The sequence below is a fragment of the Chelmon rostratus genome, chromosome 15, assembly GCF_017976325.1.
Source record: "Chelmon rostratus isolate fCheRos1 chromosome 15, fCheRos1.pri, whole genome shotgun sequence".
NCBI classification, from domain to species: domain Eukaryota; kingdom Metazoa; phylum Chordata; class Actinopteri; order Chaetodontiformes; family Chaetodontidae; genus Chelmon; species Chelmon rostratus.
The window spans coordinates 21,743,939-21,768,926 of record NC_055672.1 but is presented as its reverse complement, the minus strand read 5'-3'; the positions used below and the strand labels follow the sequence as shown (position 1 = coordinate 21,768,926).

The 24,988-nt window shown below is 41.9% G+C and overlaps 1 protein-coding gene across 6 annotated transcripts in view; it reads left to right on the top strand.

The window, feature by feature from the left end:
- The window catches only part of ralgapa1 (Ral GTPase activating protein catalytic subunit alpha 1), a 65,830-nt gene that overhangs the window by 10,562 nt on the left and 30,280 nt on the right, over positions 1–24,988 (top strand). For 4 of the 6 annotated variants that reach the window (XM_041954602.1, XM_041954601.1, XM_041954604.1 and 1 more), the window contains exons 15-38: positions 928–1,074; positions 1,549–1,639; positions 2,104–2,268; positions 5,845–7,725; positions 11,436–11,560; positions 11,642–11,879; positions 12,364–12,549; positions 12,920–13,090; positions 13,192–13,385; positions 13,486–13,584; positions 13,760–13,915; positions 14,242–14,370; positions 14,537–14,662; positions 15,539–15,597; positions 15,738–15,846; positions 17,785–17,895; positions 18,334–18,402; positions 18,569–18,706; positions 19,006–19,189; positions 20,163–20,281; positions 20,411–20,530; positions 21,862–22,504; positions 22,970–23,085; positions 23,811–23,935. In XM_041954602.1, the coding sequence (XP_041810536.1) occupies positions 928–1,074; positions 1,549–1,639; positions 2,104–2,268; positions 5,845–7,725; positions 11,436–11,560; positions 11,642–11,879; positions 12,364–12,549; positions 12,920–13,090; positions 13,192–13,385; positions 13,486–13,584; positions 13,760–13,915; positions 14,242–14,370; positions 14,537–14,662; positions 15,539–15,597; positions 15,738–15,846; positions 17,785–17,895; positions 18,334–18,402; positions 18,569–18,706; positions 19,006–19,189; positions 20,163–20,281; positions 20,411–20,530; positions 21,862–22,504; positions 22,970–23,085; positions 23,811–23,935 (5,501 nt within the window). Of the gene's footprint in view, positions 1–927; positions 1,075–1,548; positions 1,640–2,103; positions 2,269–3,852; positions 4,003–5,844; positions 7,726–11,435; positions 11,561–11,641; positions 11,880–12,363; positions 12,550–12,919; positions 13,091–13,191; positions 13,386–13,485; positions 13,585–13,759; positions 13,916–14,241; positions 14,371–14,536; positions 14,663–15,538; positions 15,598–15,737; positions 15,847–17,784; positions 17,896–18,333; positions 18,403–18,568; positions 18,707–19,005; positions 19,190–20,162; positions 20,282–20,410; positions 20,531–21,861; positions 22,505–22,969; positions 23,086–23,810; positions 23,936–24,988 lie in introns of all 6 variants that reach the window. The other 2 variants (XM_041954607.1, XM_041954606.1) reach the window with 2 other exon arrangements.

Below are 24,988 nucleotides of genomic sequence, written 5' to 3'. Positions count from 1 at the left end.
AGCACCCCAAAGTGAACATGTAAGGGACTGAGCTTTATTTCTTTTCACATTATTGTACTTACTGCTTTCCATCAGCCTTTGCTGTCATGTACTATGTACCGAACAAGGGAGGTGTTAGTATTTTGTGAGTGGCTCTGTTTGTTGTAAATAATGAATACATTAATTGTAATTTTTCTGTCCTACATTTTAGTGTTCTTCTTCAATAAAACACACTTGACAAAAAAAAGAAAAAGAAAAAACAGAAATGGCTGAATAAGAGATAACTTATAACTTACTGTGTAGTTGCAGTTTTTTTTTTTTGGGAGTAACTCTACTTTTACTTAAATAAAGGTTTCTAATACTCTACCCACCACTGGCTACTGGTTGCAGGGCAGCTAGGGGCACCTTGAGAGTGTCGCAGGGATTATGTTCTGTCACCAGTGCTCTTACTGTGTTTTGGTGGACACCTCTGCAGTTTAATGTGTAAGTGAGATGGAAAAGCCATCGTGGAAAACAGCGATATGGTTGAGGAGGAGGGTTCAGGAAAATCATATGCTGGCTTAAGTCCTTAACATATAGTTGACTACAAAGACAGATGTAACAAAGATGTACTTTGTTATCAATGTAAAGTATGGAAAAGCGCAATACATTTGTGATGATGTTGTACTCATCTAATGTTGTAGTTTGCTTGAATGTGGTCTTGGTCTTGGTCTTGGGCTCTCATGTATCCAGCTGCCTTCGTCTCTTCTATTAAGAATATACTAACGTTAGTAAACACAGTTAAAAGAAGTCCTGCCCTGACAATGATTTGATTTTATTATTGAACAAGTTATTTTCTGAATACTTTAATCGAGTGTGATAGTGCCCAGAGAGTTGGAATACATTTTCCACTATATATAAGTTACTATAACATGTGAAATAATCATGTCATTCCCCTCTTCTATACAGACGCTGATAGTAGCCTGGATTAAGGGGAACCTGAATGTCTATATCAGCAGAGAACTGTGGGACGACCTCCTGTCTGTCCTCTCCTCTCTTACCTGCTGGGATGAACTGGTCACTGAGTGGTCACTCACCATGGAGACCCTCACCAAGGTACTGGAGGTTATTTTATTCATGTTAGCGTCCAAGCATTATATCCACACTGCGTATGGATATGAATGAATTGAATTCATTTACTATTTTAACACAAATTATTTTATTTCAGTATTTCACCGTCTTGACTGAGAAATGAATATTTAGTTATTAATGCGTCACCTTTTCGGTTCAGTAACTGACTATGACATCCTCAGGTGAAATGGTCATTTGAGAAGTAGAGGAGAACTGTAACGAAGAAAACAGTAGTTTCATTCCTGTTTCCATGCCTGTTAATTTTGTCTCTGTGTTCACTTTCACCTTTTCTCATGTCCTGTGCTGTTAATGTTACATTGAGACCTAACATACATATATTTCCATTCTTCCACAGCACGTGAAATGTCAGCTCTCCTTCTTAAGCACGCTGCAATCTTATTCAGTATGGCAATATAAACATCAAAATGTTAAAGCAGTCTGTTCGTCTTTCTGTCTTAGGTGTTGGCCAGAAACCTGTACAGTGTTGATCTGAACGAGCTGCCCCTGGACAAACTCAGTGAACAAAAACAGAAGAAACATAAAGGAAAAGGTTGGTCAGTCACGAGAGAACTTTCCAGCCCTTTATGGAAACATGCAGAACTTCCTACCAGAGAATCTGAAATACAGACAGCTGTTTTTGACATCATGTCATCCCAAGCCTACTAATATTTAAGATCTAATGTACTGAAAGTCAAAGATGCAGTGAGGACACACCAGCCTACACTTTCTGCAGTTCCTACAAATGATAAGTTGGACAATATCAAAATGTGCAATATGAAAATATCCAGAAATATAACATCTAGCCAAAAGGAAATGAACCTAAAAAGAACTGGGTGTATTTAAAAGTCAAATGACTAAATAAAAAGAAAAAATAACGGGCTTCACATCTGTATATTTGACCTTTTCTTAACATGTAATATCTGTGCATAGTCAAAGATAGAGGTAACGTGTCCTGAAGTAAGGACCATTAAATGTTAATTAAGACACTCTGTTCCACCCATCCATCCACACCAGGAATAGGTTCAGAGGGCCAGCGACAGATTGTGGATCGTTCATTCTCTAAAGGCTGGAGCAGAGACCAACCAGGCCAGGCGGCAGCCATGAGGCAGCGAAGCGCCACCACCGCTGGCTCACCAGGCATAGAAAAGGCCAGGAGTATTGTCCGCCAGAAGACCGTAGGTCAGTATCCCTCCTCTCAGACGACTGTCCTCCTCCTGTGTGTGTGTGTGTGTGTGTGTGTGTGTGTGTGTGTGTGTTTGTGTGTGCACCCGCTTGCGTGAATTACAAGTTTACAGGCCAGAAAGTGTGTGTGTGTGTATATGTGAGCTTTGAAGACAAACCCAACTGGAACAAACCCTGGAGAAAAAACAGTGCACTGTCTTTCCTCAGCACGCTTCAGATAGCTTCTCTTTCTTCTCAAGTTTTATTGGACTTGACGTCTTGTCCACTTTACCCCTCCTGCCCGTCTGTCTGACAGGAAGTTTTGGTGTATTCTCACTGTCATTTTTCTTCCTCGGTCGAGTCTTGTTTATGCAAAGCCTTCGACTGTGGCCATTGGTGTGAAAGAAATGGTCATAACAGCACAGTGTTCGGAAATACCAGGAGGGGCTTATAGCAAGATGAAGACAGCTTATGATAAACACAAGTAGGAGATGTAGTTGGGATGAGGAGCCAATAAGATATTTAGAACTGTTGAAATAGCAATACACTCTCCAAGCTAATTTATGATCACACATTAATATTCTTAAATTGCTTAAAAGATTTATCAACAAGGATCTTTCAAACTAGATGCACAGCCAAATGTGTTTAATTAAAATTGACCTCGCTAGTATATTTTATCCCTTTTTTCATTAGAGTTTGTTATGGGTTTCAATAAATAAGGTTCTGCTCCAGTTGTTAGTGCTGATACATGTATAACCTGACAGAGTGCAGTACAAAATTATGGAATTATTATTGATACCATAGAGAACTCTAAGAAGCAACCAAAAGAAAAGAATACTGTTGGACCTAGAAAGTCTAAAAATGTCCACTTAATATTTTTAATACTATTAAATAAAATGACCATTGCTGAGATTTGGAGCTTCTCTGGGTCTGTAAACAGCATTTTAACTCCCCTATATCTCTTATAAAGAAATAAGTCCACTCATGCTGACATTCTTGCAGGTATGCTGTTGTTTTTGTTGCATTCTTTCAGCCGTGTATTAAACTGAATCTATGGGGGGAAAAAAATCATAGCCTCGGTCAAGCTCGGCTGCGAGTTAACAGTGTGTCTGACCTAGCATTAAAAAATGTAGTGCTCTTGTGTGTCGTGGTCTTCGGAGGAGATTTAAGCTGTACAGAGTGGCGAGCTGCCACCAGTCTCTCACTGTCTCATCGTCTTTCCTCCAGTGCTAACCCTGTCTCACTCCTCCACCTTCCCTGTCTCTTTCCCTCTATGTCTGCTGTTAAACCTTCCTCTTTTCTTCACTGTCCTGTTGCCTGTCCTTTTACTCATTTCTTGTCTTTCTTCCCAAACTTCCTTTCTATGCTTTGTGTCTACTAATAATTTCTCTTTTATTTCTTTCACCTATTTCTTTCTCTCATTCTTACTTTTGGCATGTCATTGTTTTCATTCCTTTCACTTTTCCATCCTCTCCACCTTTTTTCCACTCAACTCTTCACCTTACTTCTTCCCTTCTTTCATTAACTTCTTTGCTTTCCTTTTCTGTCTCACACTCTTCCCCCTTATTCTGTCTCTTCTATCTGTTCTTCCCAACTCTTCAGCCCTGCGTAGCTGTTCTACGGGGGACTCTCTGCTGTCCTCAGCCTTTATCCGCAGTGCTAAGAGTGCTCCTGCTCTGGCTCCGCCTCTTCCTGTCCTCCTCCACCACCACCACCACCCTTTACTACCCCCCCTTGCCGACCAGCTGGCAGGTACACACTCTTTGCACTACCTGTCTGCCTGCCTGCCTCTCTGGAGACTTGTCTGTACGTCTGTCAGAGACTGAAACTTTATGCCTGTTGTCTTGTCTCAGAGTTTCTGCCCATCTACTTGTCATTACTGAAGCAACAGTTTGCATGTGCTCCATCAGGAATCATACAGCCTTTCCCTTTTTGATCTGTAATGGATGTGATCAGTGTGATTTTGAAAAACTGAAAAAACATTGACGATCCGTCATTCTCCTGAAGCTGTGCAATAATCTGGTCAGCATCTCTTGACACTTTGCATGTGACAAATGGATGATCGAAGCAGATTGTAGGTCATTTTTGTCATTTTGAAAATGGACCAAATTTAGTGAAGAGTTTATTTTTCCAGGTTCCAGATATTGTCTCAATACTGTCCCCAACTTACATCCTCCACAGCCTCACAAAGTTATCATGGTTATTGTCTATGTCTCAACATTAGTTGGTACATTTGAATTTTGCCCAGTGAGAGAAAGTATGACCAAGCTGATACCAAAGAATATGCAGATATATTGTATATTGTATACGGATATTTTGTATATTGAACATTTTTTACAGGTAGATGAAGACAACTTATGTGTCTTTTTCTGTTGTTCAGATGTCTGAATGAAACTCCACCTGCCTGTTTTCCTGTCTGCTTGCCTGTCTTTTAACCTGCATCTTTTACTTAGGTGCCTGCCTGCTCATGTGCATGTCCCTCTGTCATGTCTTCACTTCTGCTGGAGTGTTTTCTACCTATTACAAGCGTTGATTTTTCCTTTGTTTCTATGCCCTACACATCACCGATGTCATGTGGTATTTCATTTGATGCCATTTATTCTTGGGATGGCATTTGATATGACTCCTTCCCATCTTTTCTGGAGGCAATGGTGACGATTTTACTTGATCATATCCTCTGCTTAATTGATTTTACTTAACTTTTGTGTTACTTGTTTATTTGTGTGTTTACTTTTGGTTTGTGCGTGTGTTTTTGTGGTAGTCTCTTATTGATGATTACAGCTCAATGAAATTTTTCATTTCTTTACTATTTGACATTCGATCAAATTGAAAACTGCCAAATGAACATGACAAGTGGAAAATACTACAAATAAAACTACAATAGATGTGCTTGAGCTTAACATCTATCAACAAGGAGCGAGTGTATGCCCTTTGTGCAATGGCTTTGCCTGCGTAGCATTATCTGTCTTTAGGTAACCACAAGTAAGTTGCTATTAGAGTGACCTCGCTCCTGAAAGTTGTGAATATTGTTAAAACAGACATTGAAGATGGGTGGTTTTTATTTTTGTTTTCTTATAGATGTCTTCTTGGGTGAAAGTGTTTGTCAGTTGACCTTGATGAAGTTGCAACTTAAACAAACTGTCTCAGTCACTGTGACTGCTGCTCTGATTTCTTAGCTCTATCTGCAATGTGGCGCCTACACAGACAGATACTGATTTTAACTTGAAATAAAAAAGGAAGGCTCTCAAAGTTGTGAGTCCATCAATTACAATCCAGGAGTTTATTCGTTTCTGCTTTTTATACTAAGGCTTAACAACAGACAAACAACATGGTTTGAAGATACACCTCCCGGCTTGATAATTAACCATGGGTCCATAGAAAGATCGTAGATTAGATCGTTTCCTCACTCACTTCTTTACACACAAATAATTGATTAAATAATACATCACCGAGTCATTTCAGTTTCAGTATCTTTCTGAGTCTTTTACATTTAGAAGTGTACATATGTCTGTCCATGTCTGTTTACATATATCTATTCCCATTTACCCCTCCACTAACCTCACTTCCCACCCCTAATCTCCCCCCAATTACCAGACCTTGAGGACCCACCAATCACGCTGACATCCCGCACATCTCGGATGCGGCACTCCTCCCAGAGCGACGAGGCACCTCCCACCTCCTGTTCCGAGGTCTTCCAGGCGGGGACTTGTGACCTGGATGGCCCAGCCCCTTCCTCCCTCGCCAGGAGCAGCAGTGCCTCTGACATCATGGAGCCTTTCATCGCTGAGCGGGTCAAAGGTGAAGACCCCCAGAGGGATCCCACTTCAATCCCAAATACCCACCACCACCACTCCACAACTTCTTCTTTACACGCAGCCAACAGCCACGCAGCTCAACCACTCCCACAACCCCCCGCCTCCCCCTCTCCCACCCCTTTTACCTTCTCTAATGGTGTTGCTGTCTCGTCCTCAGAGGGACAAGATGATGGTAGTGTCAGTGACCAGTTCTGGCACCAGACTGGCTCTCGATGCCAAGGTTCTAGTTCTGATTGGGTAAGCGACTGGGATTCTGCCTTCGCCTGTTCATCTGAAAAGGAAATCGATGTAGAAGAGGGTGAAATGTGGGCTGGGGGAGAGGAGGATGATTTATTCTCTTCCATTAGGGACTACCTAACTCACAAAGGAGGTGAGAAGAAGGAGGAGGCAGGAGAAAAAGATGGTCCTGGTCATGTACTAGAAAACAGTGTTGTAACTATACCTGTACCTGTGCAAACAGGGGTACCTAGAACAAAAATGGAATCCACAGGACAGACAGTAGAGGCAAGACAGGTGGTGAGAGAGGACACACAGACTTGTAAAGAGGACAGCCAGGTAAGTAAATCTGTGAGACATAGCAGTGTGGATTCAGCAGAGGACAATGAGGGAGAGCAGCGGAGCATTTATGAGTGCCTGGAGTTGCAGTGCCAGTGGCCATCACCCAATGCTAGAGGGAGTGCTAGCTTAGAAAGACACACTGGGGAGAAAAAGGGAGGAGGAAACACAGGAGGGGCAGTAGGTAAATGTGATGTGTGGAGAGACATAGGAGAGGGGAAACAGGATGATAAAGACACAGCAGCAAAGGAGAGGTCCAGTATCATTAGACAAGACACTAACACAGTAGAATCAAGCTCTGAATCACATCAGATTCCCCAAACTTCTGACACAACTAAGGCCAAGATGTCCCGTATTAGCACCAAGAGGCACCATTCTGGGGGTGTTCACGTCAGCTTCCGGCCCTCAACTGAGTCAGTCCAGTTCCACAACCCCCTTGAGAGTAAAGAGGCCCACTGGAAAGCCAGGCTGCGCCGCCTCAGTCACTTCCACACACACAGTCACTCAGCCGGGGAGAGGCCTGGGGCCGGAGCTGGGGCAGGGTCAGGTGCGAAGCTGGGAGCAGGGGGTGCAGGTAAGTTTGGCTCTGTAGCTGGAATTAGCCATAGAGCAGGGGCGTATGAGAAATTTGCCACTGGGACTGTTGCGGATAATAGTGGGGCGGGGAACGCCGCAATTCAAGGAGGCCTGGAAAGCAGGGCTGGGACTGGAGGGGACAAGGACAAGCAACATCCCGGATCCTTTGTGGGATCCAGCCTGGGCTCTGAGGCTCACTCAGAGGTGTCATCAAGCAGTTCAGGTGTCTCTGGCGTGTCGTCAGGGGTACGTGGCCGTTTGGGACGTTCCGCCTTGCGATCTCGAGCGTCCCGCTCACGCTCCCAAGAGCCCGGCAGCACTGCCTCTCGACACCACCAAGGGGCTCTCCTCGGTGGCGTCTATAAGAGTGTGGTTCACGCGCTGTCCTCAAAGCCTCGGCCCCGAGGTCAGGGGTCATCCCAGGGCTCGTCGCCACAGCGGCAGGGCCGAGCTGCCATGGGTGACGCATCGCTAAGAGACCTGTACTCCCACGTCCTGGGCTACTTTGGACGAAAGACGACTACGCCAGGTGAGGATCGCAACGAACGAAGCGCTCACAAAGGACACAACAGATACAGCAGCAACTTTGGAAAGACAAATACGCACCATCACACAAACACCAACAACTCTCTTTTCCTTTTTGGCTGTTTTTAACTGGTTTGTTATGATGGAATGATATTTTTTGGCTGACACTCATCATCTTGCTGCTGGACTGAAATTCAAAGTCCCTGTTGATGTGTTTCCTCTTGAACGTAGCCCCTCCTCCAGCCTGCCTCCTGTCAAGGACTCCCCCATGCCTTCCCACCTGTTCCTCTACCTAGGAAGCCCCCTCCCTCATTTTCCTGTCCTCTTTTTTTCTAATGGCTTTGGGATTTTAACCTCCTCTCCTCCCTCCCCTTCTTCTCCACCTTCTCCTCATCCCTCTCCTCGATGTTGCATGCGGCCTCCTCGTGCCTCCTTCGCCTCCTCCCTGGACTCCGGCCCCTCTTCAGCTGCACAGGAGGAAACAACAGTCCACAGAAAAACACAGCTGTCTGTAGAAAAGATAAAAGCACCAAAAAGAAAGCAGGCTTGGTTATGCATAAAACCTCACAGAAAGCCCCTAAATGTTTTGTGACATTTTCCTTCAGAGCTTAGTTACATTTAGATTTAAATATGTAGATATGACAGACAGCCCCATGATCCTAAATCAATCATGTTGATTATTTTAGAAGAGCAAATACTAGTAATTACATTTATATGTAAACATATTGCTGTAGTTCATGTTCAGACCACTAGAGTGCAGCATAGGACCATATGTGAGAATGGCCGTCTTGCAATAGTGGTGTACGCATAGAATTTGAATGGATAAGAAAAGGTATGCACTTTGAAATCGACAATCTTGAATGGTTATTTGCCTTGGACACTGCCCGGATATGATGATTGGTTAAGTGCCCATTTGAATCAGCAGTACAAATACCCTTTTTCTATTCATTCTAATTCTCGGGCAACTGGGTTGAAATGATTTTGTCTTGAGAATCATGTGTTTGATACAAACACAATGACTCAGCAACTGAATATGTCTTGATGTGGAAATACTGTTGCACAGCCACATTTTTTCCTTTTCTTACTTTATTTAGGTTTGTTGCTTGCCAACTTGAGCCACCAATCAATTTTATGTTTATTTGGTTTGTCTACTTTTGTGCCAGATGTGTGGAGTTTGCCACATGCAGTAGAGGCCAGAATTATTTTGTCATGGTAGTTTGTTTTTGAAATAACATTCTTGTGTGAATCAGCAATATTGACAGCAACTTTTTATTTACAATTACAGTGAATCTAGTCAACCCCCAATCATCTGGTACTCCATGCAGACTAAAACCAGATATTATGTGCACTGATTGTCAGGTTGTCTGTCTGGCTGTGTGTTCAACTACTTACACTCTATGATTGCTGATGGTTATGCATAATCCTTGTTCTATGAACACAAGTGGAGCTTAACCACACAAATTCAGAGATCATAGCACTAAAACGTTGCATGTCTATGCTCAGCCAATTAGAATGAGCATGCACAACCACATGGGGGCTAACCCCATGAAAGGAAGCCATGTACGCATTCCTCATTCAGGTCTTCAATGACAAGTGAATTGACATTGAAGCTTATGTCCTTTTCTTTTTCCTCATAGTGCAGCTGCTTGAGCGATAGGGGGTTTTGAGCCGTACTGCACTCCCTAATACTGTATTTGCATCCTCACAATAGCTGTGAACTGTTATCAAGCATGAGGGTCTCTACCCTGAACTGAGCTGCGTCAGTGTCACCAGTAGGCTACAAAAAGTCCTGTTTTCAAAAGACGTCAGCTTTCAGTAGTTTTTAGTAGTTTCGCAAGAGTCGTCTGTCAGTTGTCTGATCTGCTCTGCTGCTGTGGTGTAGTCCTTTCTGGTCTGATCCCGTTTTGGATTTTCTCTCTAATAAGAATACTAGTCGCTCATTCCTCAGCAGGAGCTAGTTATTTGGTAGGAAGGAATTATGGTTAAACACGTAACTTTACAGGAGGAAAGCGTTACTCACACAGAAATGGGCTCAACCTGTCGGGCTGAGCACTACAGAACATGGGAATACCCACTTCACAGGTCTGTATAGAAACAAGTTGTCAAGTCCATGAAGCTGTGTCAGAGGGCAAAGGCTGTGTGACATAACTGTTTATGTCAGCTAACGTCACAGCTTAGCATTTCTGTAGTGCTGCTATTTACATCAACAAGAACATCGACCCTTTCATGTTGTAGTGCAGGGTGAGGTACATTGTGTATGTACTTGTATTAATTTATTGAACTTTTATTGATTGTTAATTTGAACAACAAGTTGATTATTGATTGTTCAGGATCTTATTTGTCAGTTCAACATATTGCACTTTGTACAAGTGTCATTCCTCTTGTTGCTGGTGATGTCATGGCAAATAACCATTATAGTCCACCTATAAATAGAGCTATTTTCATGGTATTTTAACATCCAGTTAATTGAATAACCTACTAATTGTAAGTGGGGATACATAGTAATGTTAAAGCTTAATGCCTGAGAACAGTCAGCTAAGTGAACCTGAACCACAACAATTTGGGGCTGTTGTTTTGCTGCCAACTTCAGTATGGTCACAGCAGTGAGATGCTTTTGATTCTTTCAATAAGCAGCTAAAAATTCTGACCTCTGAGGTGTGAAAAGTTTCAACTTTGTTGCACGTCTTACCATATCTGGGATGGACAATGTCCCTCCTTAGTGATTTAAGAACGCATATGCAGGTCATTGCAGTTTGAACACAGCCTGTCTTGCTCTGTGGTAAGTGGTCAATATTTCCAGTCTAAAGCCTTGAAGGAAAGATGTGCAGCAAGGTGAAATTTTCATCCGCTAGGTGGCAGCAAAGTAAAGCTTTTCATTTGGTGTTGAGCAGCTGAGCTTATTTGAAGAAAGTCCTGGTATTGGACTGTGGATGTAACCAGGCTCTGTCCACTCTATCAGCCACAGGTTCAGCAATTAAAGATTAGTTGGTTGATACTGTAGGCAGCATATTAATTCTCATTTGAATTGGGATTAAAGGATGTTCTCTACTCTATAACAAACTCACACCGACTGGTGTCATTGCTACCATGCTAACAGCAGCATAACTCATAGTAACCATAACCACTAATGTAGGCATTTGATATGCTGTTAGTTTGGACCTAACAAGGTGATACGCTCTGTCGCTCTCTCTGTGCATGGTGTGTATTAACTCCTGCATTGCTTTTCTGGTGGGTTTGCCTGCTGTGTTGTGGCTTGTTTTTAACAACCGGTCTTTTGCTAACTCCAGGGTTTACAGTTCATACACATCAGGACTGCTCTTTTCAATACAATTCAGGGACAGAAGCTCCAGAAGTTTGTGAGCATATTGTGACATTTTCATACAATATCTGAACAGTTAACTGTCATCAGCAGTAATTCAGAAAGGAAGTGAACAGGCTAAATTAAAAACAAATCCATAGCCCTAATAGACCAGAGGCAAATAATATACGTAAATGGACTTTGTTGATTATGTAATTATCCAACCAAAAAGTTGTCAGTTGTTTCGTGTCTTTGAGCTGGTATGGATCTGTCACTGTCTACCACAGTATGTTTCTTCATTTCTTTTTCCATATATTTGTTAACATTTCACCTCTCTGTGTGTGTGGTGTGTGTCTGTCTGTGAGAGAGTGTGTTGTATTCTCTGTCTTTGACTATCATCATATATTTGCCTCTAGTCAACAAAGAGGAGGTGGTCCAGAAGGCTCGTCCAGTGTCCAGTGACATAGGAACCTCCAACCCAAACTTCTCTGACCTCATGGATGAGTTTATCCAGGAGAGGCTGCGGGCCAAAGGAACAGCTGTGAGTAGAACAATGATTAAAGATTTGAGTTTCAGTGTCAAAAAACAGAGGAGTCCAAACTGATTTCCTCTCCCTGCACAGGGCCGCCGTGGTAGCAGCCCGGGAAGTCTGGAGGTTCCCAGGGACCTGCCGGAGCTCCTGGAGGCAGGTCAGAGTCCTGCTGGATCCCGACCTTCAGATGATCTCCGTCCTATTGATGATCCGGGGGTTCCCTCTGAATGGACGTCACCTGCGAGTGCCAGCGGTTCTGATGTAATCAGCTCAGACAGCCAGTCAGACTCCTTTAATGCCTTTCAGTACTCCACCTGCAAGTTTGAAAGTAAGGAACAAAACACCAGAAGTTTTTTCCCTAATATGTACTAACTTTGCTACAGAATTTTTGACACTCTGTTATTTAAAGACTACCATAATTTGAGTTTGACATCCATGTTTTACCTTCTCAAAATGAAAAGCAATGATGATAGTTGATTGATCGTTGTAAACCCTTGTTGTGGGATATCAGTAGATTATACGTGATACACGAGGACAGAAAGAGGGTTCATAAGTTTACGTAATAGTCAAATAAGTTAAACTCTTTTGTGATGAAGTATGAAAGCTGTTGGACCAAGGCACCTCTTTTTCAAATGAATGTTTTTTTTTCCGTGTTTTCATTGTTGTAACTTTAACTAACTCTAAATAAGATATATAAGGGGAAGAGTAGGTGACAAATGAAGACCTGTGTATCCATGATTTCCCTTGACTTGGAAACCTTGCAAATACACAAACTCTGATAAATGTATCCTGGTCAAATTTTTTTTTCGTAGATTTTACTTTCAGCTCAGAAGCATGTGGAGGAGGAGCTGGATCTGGTGGAGGAGGTCGAGGCAGCTCGCTGGACCAGGACAGCCTGGGAGGGGGCGTGGCCTGTGAAGAACATGAAGTAGCCAGTTTGACAACACTTCACCTCGACTCAGAGACCAGCAGCCTCAGCCACACTGTCACTGTTACTGGTACGTTAATAATAGAAACGATCTGTCTAGCCACTGTATTATTTCAGCAGATCTAAATAGGGTAATATTCATGTGTACTCAAGACAACAACCTAAATATGACATATGGTACATGCTAGTGTTTACTGTTTTTCTTCTTCATCAACCTCCTTGCAGGTGTGATGCGTATCTCACATATCATCGTCGAGAAATGTAACTTGGTGGCTAGACTTGGAAATCTCTTTCTAGCATGTGATTACACGTGACCTTACACAGATCAGCTACATAATGTTACTTTAACTAGGAGCTTAGTAGTTTATCTTAAAATGCCTGAAATATCTGACTGTCTTTTTTTCCTCCTTGTCATGTGTGCTTCATATGTCGTTGTCCAGGTTCTGAGAGTGCATCTCCCATGCATTCCCTTGGGGGCTCTCGTTCCCAGACGCCCTCCCCTGCCACACTGACAGCAGAGCACACTGATCACACACACTCCCACTCGCACACACACCTACAGCTGGACCAGAAGCTCCACAACTCCGTCCTGCAGACTCCCGATGACCTGGGTAATACTCGCGCACACTCAAACATGTACAGTACTTCCTTCTGCTAAGGCCTTCGCTGATGGAAGGCAGCAGTTATTGATTGATCCATTGATTGATTCTAGAAACCAGTGAGTTCCCCAGCGAGGACTGCAGTGTGATGGCGGGTGGCTCTCTAACTGGATGGCACGCAGATGTTGCCACGGTAATGTGGCGGAGGATGCTGGGTATCCTGGGGGATGTCAATAGCATCAAAGACCCAGAGATCCATGCTCAAGTCTTCGATTATCTGTGTGAACTGTGGCAAAACCTGGCCAAGGTGTGTACTGTCACACACAAGTACTACATAACTGTGAGACAACACTTTGTATAAAGATGGTGGGTTTTTGTGTGTGTAAAAGTGACACTTTTCTTTTCAGATAAGAGATAATTTGGGCATTTCCCTGGACAACCAGTCATCTCCCCCTCCACCTGTTCTGATCCCACCCCTGAGAATCCTCACCCCCTGGCTCTTTAAGGTAGGTCTAGCTGTAGTACCTCTTATATTCATTAAATTGTTTATTCTAGTTAAGCATGAGAATAAGCAGAAAAAAGACTATTGTTTTACTTGTAGCTCTTACTTTATTTGCTTGTGCTCATGTACATATATGTGTGTGTGCGCACGTGCACGTGTGCGTGTGTGTTTTCATCCAGGCCACCATGCTGACAGAGCGTTACAAGCAGGGGAAGCTTCATGCCTACAAGCTGATCTGCAGGATCATGAAGAGACGGCAAGATGTTTCCCCAAACACAGACTTTCTCACACACTTCTATAACATCATGCACCAAGGACTGCTGCACCAAGACCAGGTAGGGTGTGTTTGTGGGTGTGTGCAAATGCTATGAAGCTGACAAAAATGTCAACCTGGGTCCATTTTCAATTTTACATTTAAAGACAAAACATCATGTTTTATTGGTAGATGTCACAATAGCAGGTATGTTAAGTGTCTGCATTCATTTTGCTAACATTTGAAGGCACTAAATATTACAAACAAAATACATAATGTTTATTAGTTAAAGTTATATGGCCTCTGATTACAGGGTGTGTTATGGGCTTTTTGGAAATGTGCTCAAGATGTGACTGCTATAGCTGTGGGAGTGTATTCAAGAAAAACCAAAAACTGTGGTTTCTACAGGACATTGTGAACACCATCATAAAACACTGCAGTCCCAGGTTCTTCAGTATTGGCCTGCCTGGAGCCACCATGCTGATCCTGGACTTCATCATTGCAGCTTCTAGAGTCACTGCCTGCTCATCACTCAATGTATGAAACATAGAAACACCCTCATGTGTTGTGTTGTTTCCAATTATTCTGTGCAAGCACCTGTTTACACGCATGTACAGTACAAGCTGGCACATAAATGTGACATTTCCTCTGTCCTTCTCTCTACTCTCTTTTTGGCTCTACCCCTCCCTGGCATCCTTTCCAGGCTCCTAGAGTAGAGGCCCAGATCCTGCTTGGATCTCTGATGTGTTTTCCCAACTTGTATGGGGAGCTTCCAGCCCTCCACCCCACCACAGCCGACGTGGTGCTTACCAAGTTTCCTGACGTCAAGGTAGATGGAAGCATTAGTAGTTTGGTTTTAGGGACAAATCATCATGGCTCTGTCCTTGGGCATTATTGTTATTTGTGACAGTTTGATAGCAAACCACAGTACAATAGGGAGGAGAGAGGAATAATCCCCCCAAAAACTTCGGATTGTGCCATTAAACGGTCATCTCTGTCACAGACACACTACTCCTGCTAAATCAAAGCATGTCAGCATGCTTTAAAACTGACATCCACCAAAGCATGGGGGTCACACACTTAAACCAAACTTTATGTACTTTGTATGCAATCCAGGTCAATCCAAATCTTGTAATACTCATTTCTGCCATCCATAGGGGGTCTCAGAACCAAACTAATAGGTTAATGTCTCATCAGTCATTCTTGTAACAGTCCAGACCTATGGGAGTAATGTTGTTATTGTTGTTGTTGCTGTGTAAACCGTTAATGCCATGCGTGGCAGCATCTCAGGCCCACTCATTGGTTTCTTCGGTTTCTTACAAGGCAGAAACTTGTTTTGAATCAGTAAGTGGTCATTAATGCTCATCGGAGGGACGGTGCCTAGTGAGTGTGTGACTGTGTCTGAGGGTGTGTGTAGATAAGTCTGTATCGTGCTTCTGTGTCCATGTTTAGTGCAGTATGTGTGTGTATGATGCATATTAACACCTTATAATGTAATTCCGTGAATAACTTCCCATTATCTGAAAAACAATCAGAGTGTTTGAGCACACAGTCATTCTCTTCCTTATACACACCTGCAGGAACGGTTAACTTTGTGTGTGGGACCCTAACAAGATGTTGCACAGTATGTAGATAATAACACAACACAGAACCTGTATTGTTTCAGGCAAATTAATGGAGTTTGTCTGTGTTCTTTGTTTTTTAGGAGCACGTTATTAAAACTGTCCTGACCTCTGCCAGGGATGAGCCCTCTGCTCCTGCCAGGTAAGTGTTAATGTAACTGCAGGACATATATCTATATACATATAGGACAGTATGTCTTCACTTTCTGTTAGTTGCTGTGTTTATAACACCAGTATGTGTTCACAGGTTGCTCACACTGTAGATTGGTTTTGTCTTGTTAGGTGTGTGGCTCTGTGTAGTCTGGGTATCTGGCTGTGTGAGGAGTTGGCTAATGGAACTCAACATCCACAGATTAAAGATGCTCTCAACGTCATCTGTGTTACTCTGAAGGTCAGTTACGTCTCTGCATCCAGGTTTTAAATCCAACTGTCTTTACTTCAAATACGCTCTATAAATTAGCCATTGAACTATAAATCAAAATAATGAGATAGATAAGATGATCTCATGGCCTTTGCCTGTCCTCAAACATTGTCCCTGCTGACCATGGCACTCTCTCTGTCTCTGACTGTGATCCAGTGGGATCAGACCAAAGCAGTGAATCTGTATCAAACAGACTGCTGATTGGCTGCCTGTTATACTGATCTGCACAACACTGGTAGCGTTTAAACATCTGCTCCTCTTCTGCTGGGATGTTTGATTTGGCCTACTTTTGTAAAAAAGACATTAATAACACTTGATGGTTAACTATAATAATACTATATATACAAAGTGAATAAATAAGCAACATATTAATGTATGTTTAAAGGAATAAAATTATCATTGCAGTTTATGTAAAAATTAAATGTTGCTTTGACATTTTTATAGCAACTAAAAGTGTAATTCACAATCCTCCTTTTGCATATTTATACATAGCTTGATATCACACAGTGAGAGAACTGATCTTTGGCTCTGAATTTTTGTGTGTTGCATGGTTAGCCTTCTGTGATCCAGTGTTTTGTGGCCTTTTTGTCAAACTAAAAAGTCTTCATGTCTGTGTACGTTGTATAAGAACACAGTCAATGGCCTTAAAAATCTTTCTTTAACAGGTTGGAGTGGGTTTAAACACATTAAAATACTGCCTGAAAACTGGACATTTGGAGTGTTAATGTGTTTAACATGGCAGGCTGCAAGGAGCCAAAGTATGATGGAAAACATTGCTGGAGATGATTGTTGGTGTTGGTAAAATTGCCTCAGTTGGTATTGTCTGTTTCAGCCACTACACTGGGAGAACTGTGGATCAGAATAATACTGTCCAACATTTACTGTCTCATCTATAGCCAAGTGGCTCTAGATGGACACACACACACACACACACACACACACACACACACACACGCACGCATACCTTTTCCACCTTGGAATCCCTAGCTTGTGTATCGGCAGCCAATGTCCTGCTAAGACATTACAGCTACACACACACACACACTTGCATTCATCTACTCCTGGGAGCAAACCCTGGACTGTCAATATGTTTGGTCCTCCTTCAGATAGGAGACTAATCCAGAGGGAATGCTGCAAGCTGTGTCACACACGCCGCACACACACACACTCACATATATACACACATCTTGTCCACTTGCATCTCTTGTCTTCATACCAGCAGCCAGTAGCCTCAGACATGGGCCCTGTGATATGCACACACAAACACAAAGCTGGAGGGATTGCCACGTTTTCATGCAGAACCACTTTATGTTGTCTTGTTGTCCTCCTCATCCCACTACCTCTTCTCCTATCTAGAAGGACTTTTTGTTTTGTGTGTCTTAAGAAAATTGGACACTTTTAATGTATACTAATAGAAAACAATTACAAGAAAACTTTCAGGATAAATTAAAAAAAAAAAAAAAAAGGACAAAGGTTATTTGTTGATTACGCTGGTTGATTATATTGTATATATTATATATATTGATAACTTTATATGAGACACCGAAATGACAATCCAAGAAAGACACAGTACCGGGATGTGGGTAAAAAAAGTTCAAATGTACCTCATCTGCAGTTCCTGTTGTCGGATCATTTTTGAAAATAAATAAATAAATAAATGGCATACATAGATAAATCAGTCATTATTGCAGGCTAAATAATTACATTGATAATTATGCATGACCTCTAATTATTTATAATAGGTATAACCTATTCCCTAGCATACAGCATTTCCTTACTGAAGAGTAGCAAGACAGATCCTTCTCTTACTTTAAGTATGTTGGTTTGTAATATGTTGATTAGAATACGTATGTAGCCACAGAACCTGTGAATTATTACAAATACTCCTATTTGTGTTTCATCACCCAGTACCCCAATAAGAACGTGGCACTGGTGGCATCGGACATCCTTCATCTCCTGATCAGCCATGTGGATCATCTTCAGAAATTCCCCCCTGACACTCCAAAGAAGATCGTAGAGGTGAGACATAACTTACTGTACACCTTGGAACAATTATATTTAATGTGTCCAAATGTTAATATTATATAATATAGAAAAATGTCCAAACACTGGCTTTATTCGTTATTGTTCCAGTCACCATCAGTGTGTCTGCAGAACCTCATGAATGAAACTGTATTGTGTGAAGTTAAGGTTTTATTTAAATATGCATAATATGGTGTATTTAATTTGTGGTGTATTTTTTAATGTCCATTTAGAGATCTGAAAAATGTTGCTGCTTCTTGCCGGGTCTACCCAAATACTTTCATTCTTACGGCTTTACTGTTTTCTTAAATCACATGTAATGTGCAAATGTACTGTCACATTTTTCCAGGTATTGGCTTTAATTTTCCTTATACTGTATCTCGAGTTATTTTACTTGTAGCAGCAAACAACTTTGTCGTATTTGATTTTTTTTAGATTTTGATTGCCACCATCACTTACTTGCTGCCTACGACTGAGTCCTCTCCTCATGAACTGGATAAGAGGGTAACATACACACACAAAAATGTATAGTTGTGAGGCTATATGTGCAAGCTGAGGTGAATAAAGCCCTTAGTGGATGTGTGTTTGTGTCAAGTTAAACAGGTTTATAGCGTTTTGTGTGTGTGTATGTGTGCGTGCGTGTGCGTGTGCGTGTGTGTGTGTTTTGCAGCTGGTAGTGTCTCTCCTGTTGTGTCTGTTGGACTGGGTTATGGCTCTGCCTCCAAAGACTCTTCTTCAACCTGTTCAAACACGAAGCCCTCCAGAGAAGGACCAGCCTACCAAGACTCTGCTCAGCTGTATTTATAAGGTATGCTTGTGTGTTTGTGTCATCATGACTCAGCCCTTAACACACGCACACACACAAACACTCTAACGTTGACTGTACTAATGTTTATTCAGCAGTGATCGGTCATCACAGAAACGTCACCACCTATCAAAAAGATCTTATATGAAAATGTTTACTTTTATTCACTGACCCATTTTGAAAATAACTGTTCATCATTTTTCATAATTAAGTATCACCTTTAGTGCAATAAATCTGAACATGGGCTGTGAATGAAGCAGAAGGGATTTTAGTCTGAAACAGTCTCCCATTTCCTTGTCTAGGTGTTGCATGGTTGTGTGTATGGAGCCCAGTCTTTCAACAGTCCCAAGTATTACCCGCTGCAGCTGTCGGACCTGCTGAGTCCAGACTATGACCCCTTCCTACCACTAGAAAGCCTGCGAGAACCAGAACCCCTGCACAGCCCAGACTCTGAACGCTCCAGCAAAATCCAGCCTGTCACTGAAGGTATTTTGTCCAACACCAGGTGCACAATCCACAAAGTTTAGTCCCGCTATTATAACCATCATTTGATGCCTTTACTGACTTGAAACTGAGCATGAAATGAGCATGTGAATGTCTGATTGCTATTCACATGGTCAGAAATATATTACAGAAATACAGCACCACACCCAGGACGTATGTACATCTTGTCTGTAAAATATTAGACAGAATGACCCAGAGCTGTCCACCAATCCACTAGCAGTCACTGAAGATGGAAAAAGTTGTGTGTATGTATGCGAGTGCACCTGTCTGTATCCGTGTGAGAGTGTGTATTGTCCCCTGCTGTGTTCCACCAGGACACAGTGTCTAGTCTAATGACTGGAGCACCTTGATAGGCCATGCCTCTCCTCTCTTCTTTTCTGTCTTCTCTTTTTTGTATTTTCTTGTCTCCATCGCTTCACTTACTTTCTCCTGTTATTCTTTTAACATCATTCTCTGCTAATATTCTTTTCACGTCTATTTTGACAAGTCTTCTAAGTTTATTTGCCTTCCCTCTTTTTCTTCCTTTCTTTTCTTTTTTTCTTCCTGCTCCTGAGCTCTCCTGAGGTTTAGGGAGTCATTGAGAATGACTGATCAATACATATCTGTACTCTACACACAGCTCTGTCAATAAGGAGCCATTGGAAAGTGTGTGTGTGTCACAGTGTGTGTGTAATGATGTTGATTAGTCAGGATCTGCTAGCAGCACAGTGTGTGATGGCATTGGCTTCTCCTCAGCATGGGGCAGACTATGTACAAGCTTGACTGTTTGTCTGTACCTCTTCCTAGTCTTCAAGTTATGTTTTAATTTAGAATCTAAATATCAAGTCATACTACAGTTACAGCTTTTGGCCTACTTAACAATACAATCTAGAAACAAAGAAATTGACTTTGATTATCTGGTACCCTAAATGTATTTCTCTCCTTGCTGTAATATACCCTCTCTGTGTGTTTTCAGTTCGTAGCCGTATTCAGCAGGGCCTGGTTTCCATCGCAGCCAGAACAGTTATCACACACTTGGTCAACCATCTAGGACATTATCCAATGTCTGGAGGGCCTGCTACTCTATCTAGTCAGGTACTGTCTGTGTTTGGTAGTCATAATAGCACAAGTATGATGCACTATATATAGTGACGATTACTCCTTTGTCCAATACTTTAGACCTTGGCATTTTGCAAAAGCAGTACTACGGCCCATGTTTTTTAGGTGTGCGAAAACCAGGACAACCCATTCTGTGAGAGTGCAGATCTCGGACCAGAGCTTTTCCATTCACCAAACCTACAGTTTCTGGTCCTGAACGGCTCCACACTGCTCTCAGTGTATCAGGTAACTTCAGCTGAACCAAAGCTGAACTCACAGTACATGACTTGTAGATCAGTTTGGAAACCACTGTTTGTTATCATGACTGACACAGGCTAGCCTAAAGATCTAAAAGGAAAGTGTGGTCAGTAGGTGAGCATGCAAACTTGCCAACAATAGCATGGCATAGTTGTACTTTTAGCTTAATGCCTGCATACCATGGATGCAAACATTTCCTCTCTCCTTGATTACTGCAATTCATCATTTACTTGCCTCAGTGATGCAGTTAATTCCAGTACAACTGGTACAGGTTGTAACAGCAATGAATTTGACAGCTATGATATGCAGAGAACATATTTCACCAGTCCTGACTGAATTAAATTGGCTTCCAGTTCATTTTAGAATTTACTGTAAGATTCTGTTGATTACTTCTAAAGCCCTCCATGGAGTGATTCTGTAATGTATGCCTGACCTTTTAGCTCCTTCTTCTACAGCATGGCCCCTAAGGTATGGCAATCAAATTTTGTTAAAAGGAGGATGGTCAGGGTTTTCCCGCATTTTTTTGAGACAAAGGTGGCAAAGGCTGGAGAACATGCATAGCATGCACTGTGCACACATTTAAGAATGCGTGAGCTTAAGTGAAAAAACACTTTTGGCGTACCAACCTGAGGGCAGACAAAGAACAGGCACAGAAAAGGACAAAAGTGCACAGAGCCTGGTCGAAAAAGTAAAAACAAGAACGATGAAGGCAAAGAGGCCAGTGAACAGATTATTGATTTTCCCGATCAAGGTTCTACAACCCTAATTCCAAAAAAGTTTGTATGCTGTGTAAAACATAAATCAAAACAGAATGTGATCATTTGCACACAAACTGTGTTCAGCTACACTGGTTTTACGAAGTGTTTCCACCCTGTGTCGTAATATCCTCGATACAGTTTTGTGTTTCATGAAGTGGATGCCCCTTTCATACCCAATCGTGATACTATCACCTGTTACCAATCAACCTGTTGACCTGTGGAATGATCCAAACAGGTGTTTTTGGAGTGTTCCACAACTTTCCCAGTCTTTTGTTGCTCCTTTCTCAACTTGTTTGAAACAGGATTAGAAAATCATCACATTCTGTTTTATTTATCTTTTACACAGCGTCCAAACTTTTTTGGAATTGGGATTGTACTAGTTGCAAAGGCAAAGCTTTAGTTAAAGGAACCAAATGAGTGAATAAAGATTTGAGTTTTGCTTTAAGGAAACTGACATGTGGATTATGTCAAAGATGCTGCGACTCAATATCAGAACAATTTATTTAGTATTTTGTACATTTTTTCTTCAACCATTGTCCCTTGTCTTTCTCTATTTCCTAGATTCGATCAGAGTCTGGTGTACCAGGAGGCGGAATGACTGCTGGTTTGTCCTCTGCTCCCGCTTGTGTTCGTGTCATCATCCGTGATGTAGCTGGAAAACACTCCTGGGATTCTGCAGTGCTCTACGGGCCCCCACCATGTTCCCCAAACAGCCCAACACACACGTTTTTTTCACACACACAATCACCCCTCAGTACGAATCTTCATTTACGCACCCCACCAGGAGGTCCGCCGAAAAAGATGGAAGTGAAGGGAGAAGGCAGCGAGGAGGAGGGGCAGGGGGAGGCCGAGGATGGAGGAAGAGGGATGGAGGGTGAACAGCAAGAGTTTCAGGCAGAGGTGGAGGAGGAGGAGGAAGCAGAGGAGAGGAAGGTCGGTGAGGAAGAGAAGGGTGAACAAAGAGGAGATGAAAGAGATGAGGAAGAGGAGGAGCTGGAGGAAGAGGAGAAGAACAAGCATAGGATGGATGGGGCTGAGGATGGAGGGGAGTCGGGCTCGGAACAGCTTCTAGCTCCACCATTGGCTAAACGTGTGTGTCGGGATGCTGTGCCAGCATGGGACTCGCTGACTGAGGGGGACGATGCACTGGATGAAATGCTGCAGTACCTGGGATACTCGAGTCCTGAGTGTCTACAGAGAGCAGGTACGCACGCACGCACACACACACACACACACACACACACAAACATCACAAGTACCTATTGTAAACTATTATTTCAAACACAGACTGTACAAACATGCATGAATGAGTTTTTATGCCTCTTTGAAGGCCAATACCAATATGTTTGAAAGGAAGCTGCCAATAGTGTTTGCTTATAGTCTATCTTAAAGTTGTTTTTAAAAATGGTACATTATGTATGCCTCTGACTCCACAAACCATCCATTAAAAGCCAGAATAATCATGTCCTCTTCGGTTGGTCAGCAACTCCTTGAGGCTGAGTTTCAGTAAACATTTTACCGACTGACATCCCTCACACAGGTCTATGAAAACAAAGGAGCCTGCAGCAAATCAAAGGTGGACACTGACTCACCGAGGTCCGCTTACACATCAGTCGAACTGTTGTCTGATTGTTTGCAGCTAACTTTTTCTACTGATTGGTCCCCTTAGGCATGCCGCTCAACATCCCAGCCCCTCCTCCAGCGTGTGTTTCAGAAAAGCAGGAGAACGATGTGATCAATGCCATCCTGAAGCAGAGCGCTGCGGAAAGAGAGTTTGTCCTTCATGTACGTGGTGTCCTTATCCAGATGAATAGAATGCGTTTTACCTTTTGAATCTTTGCCTCAGAAGCACCTATTATGTCCTGATGAAGTGGATGCTCAAATACTGGTGGCTCACGAGCCTCGTGCTAACAGTCATATAGTTGGACTAATGCTGCCTTGCAATAATATGAGGTTTCAGGAATTAGTGATAAATCACAGTCATACTTAATTTTAAGCAAATGTTTTAATGTTCCATAAAATACAAAGAAGATTTGGTCTGCCAGCTAGGTTAAAACCTGGCTACATGAAGAATTGAATCAGCTTTCACCATTATTGTTTTTTGTTTGTTTTTGATTTTATTTTGGTAACCATATATTATTCTGTCAAAGGACAAGAACAAGAAAGTGCACGTTTTTGAAAATACACTAAATAATGGGTTTATAATTTTGATAGTTGCTTTTGTTCGCTTTATTGTGACATTTCTGAAAGTCGGTGTCAGAAAAATACCCAGATAAAAATCCCATTGTTGTAAAAATTTCAGCAATCATCACCGAAAAACGCTTTCTGGTGTCAGCCTCTCAATTCTGGTCATAATTTGATCTGATTTATTCATATCGGCATAAAAATGTTTTAATTAACTGACATCACTAAAAAAGAATCAGTTTCTCAGCCATGCTGCTTTCCGTTTAATGTTTTTGTTTTTTTTTAATCCCTTACAGTTTTTGTATGAATCTGTTTTGTTGTTTCAGAGAGGTGAAGAGTTGAACATGAGGGCAGTGCAGCAGACTGAACCAGAGACTCAGACGCCACAGTCAGCCTTCTACTACTGCAGACTACTGATCAACATACTGGGACTCAACTCGTGGGAGAAGAGGTAAGACCGGACACAGGCATACATACTGGATACTAAAACCATATTAAAATGGACGCCTTTTTATCTTTTAAAAACACTAACATTGCTGTAGCAATAATGATATATATAACACAAACAGTCCGATTAGTTATGTTTGGTCTTTTTGTATCTTTCTGTATTCTTTCTTGAGTTTGTTTGGATTCATAACCCTTTTAAGCATCATGCATGCATCATGTATGTAGAAAATGCTACTAAACAGAAGCATTCGCTGCGTTTGTTTCAGAAATTTAAATTATGGCAAACTATAGTGTTTGGAGAATTATAGTCCAAACAAGTTCAGATATTTGTTCTGTATCTTCATGAGGACATCTTTAGCTTGACTTTTTTCAGTTTACTATTATGGAGATAAAAATGTAGTTGTAAAGTTGTATTGGTATAAAGGTATAAAGGTTATTTTACCATTAGAGACTCCACTGCACAAAAATCTGTAGAGAAAAAACTATTATTAAACTAAGAGGAATAATAGAGTTTTCATGCCAAAGAAAGAGTGAATGAAGAGTTATCTGTTTTTAGGTTGCATTAGTGCATGTGTGGGAAGTCTTTTATTCATTTTTGTCTCTTCTAGAACAAATGAAATGCCTGTCGAATGCAAATGAGACAAAAATTTCGAATTCAAAAAAGTATTTTGTGCTAATTAGACACCATGTTTTCCTATTCACATGGTGCTGTATTTCATCTTCTCAGTGACTCGGCGCTAGAATAGACAATGTCAAGGTATCACTTTAAATGTGTCTGGCCGGCTAATGGACACTCATCGCTCTTTATACTTTATCCAGGGAATTACACCATCTGCATTCAGCCTGCACAATAGACACACCGTGTGTGTGTGTGTGTGTGTGCGCGCGCGTGTGTGTGTGTGTGTGTGTGTGTGTGTGTGCGTGCATGTGTGTGGAGGAGAGTGTGATAATGAGTATAGTACTCTATTGATCAAACTCAACCCATTTGGAGTTAGAATAAAAGGCAGTAGCTGAAGAAGAGAATGATGGTGGGAGAAGTGGCAAATCAGAAAACAGG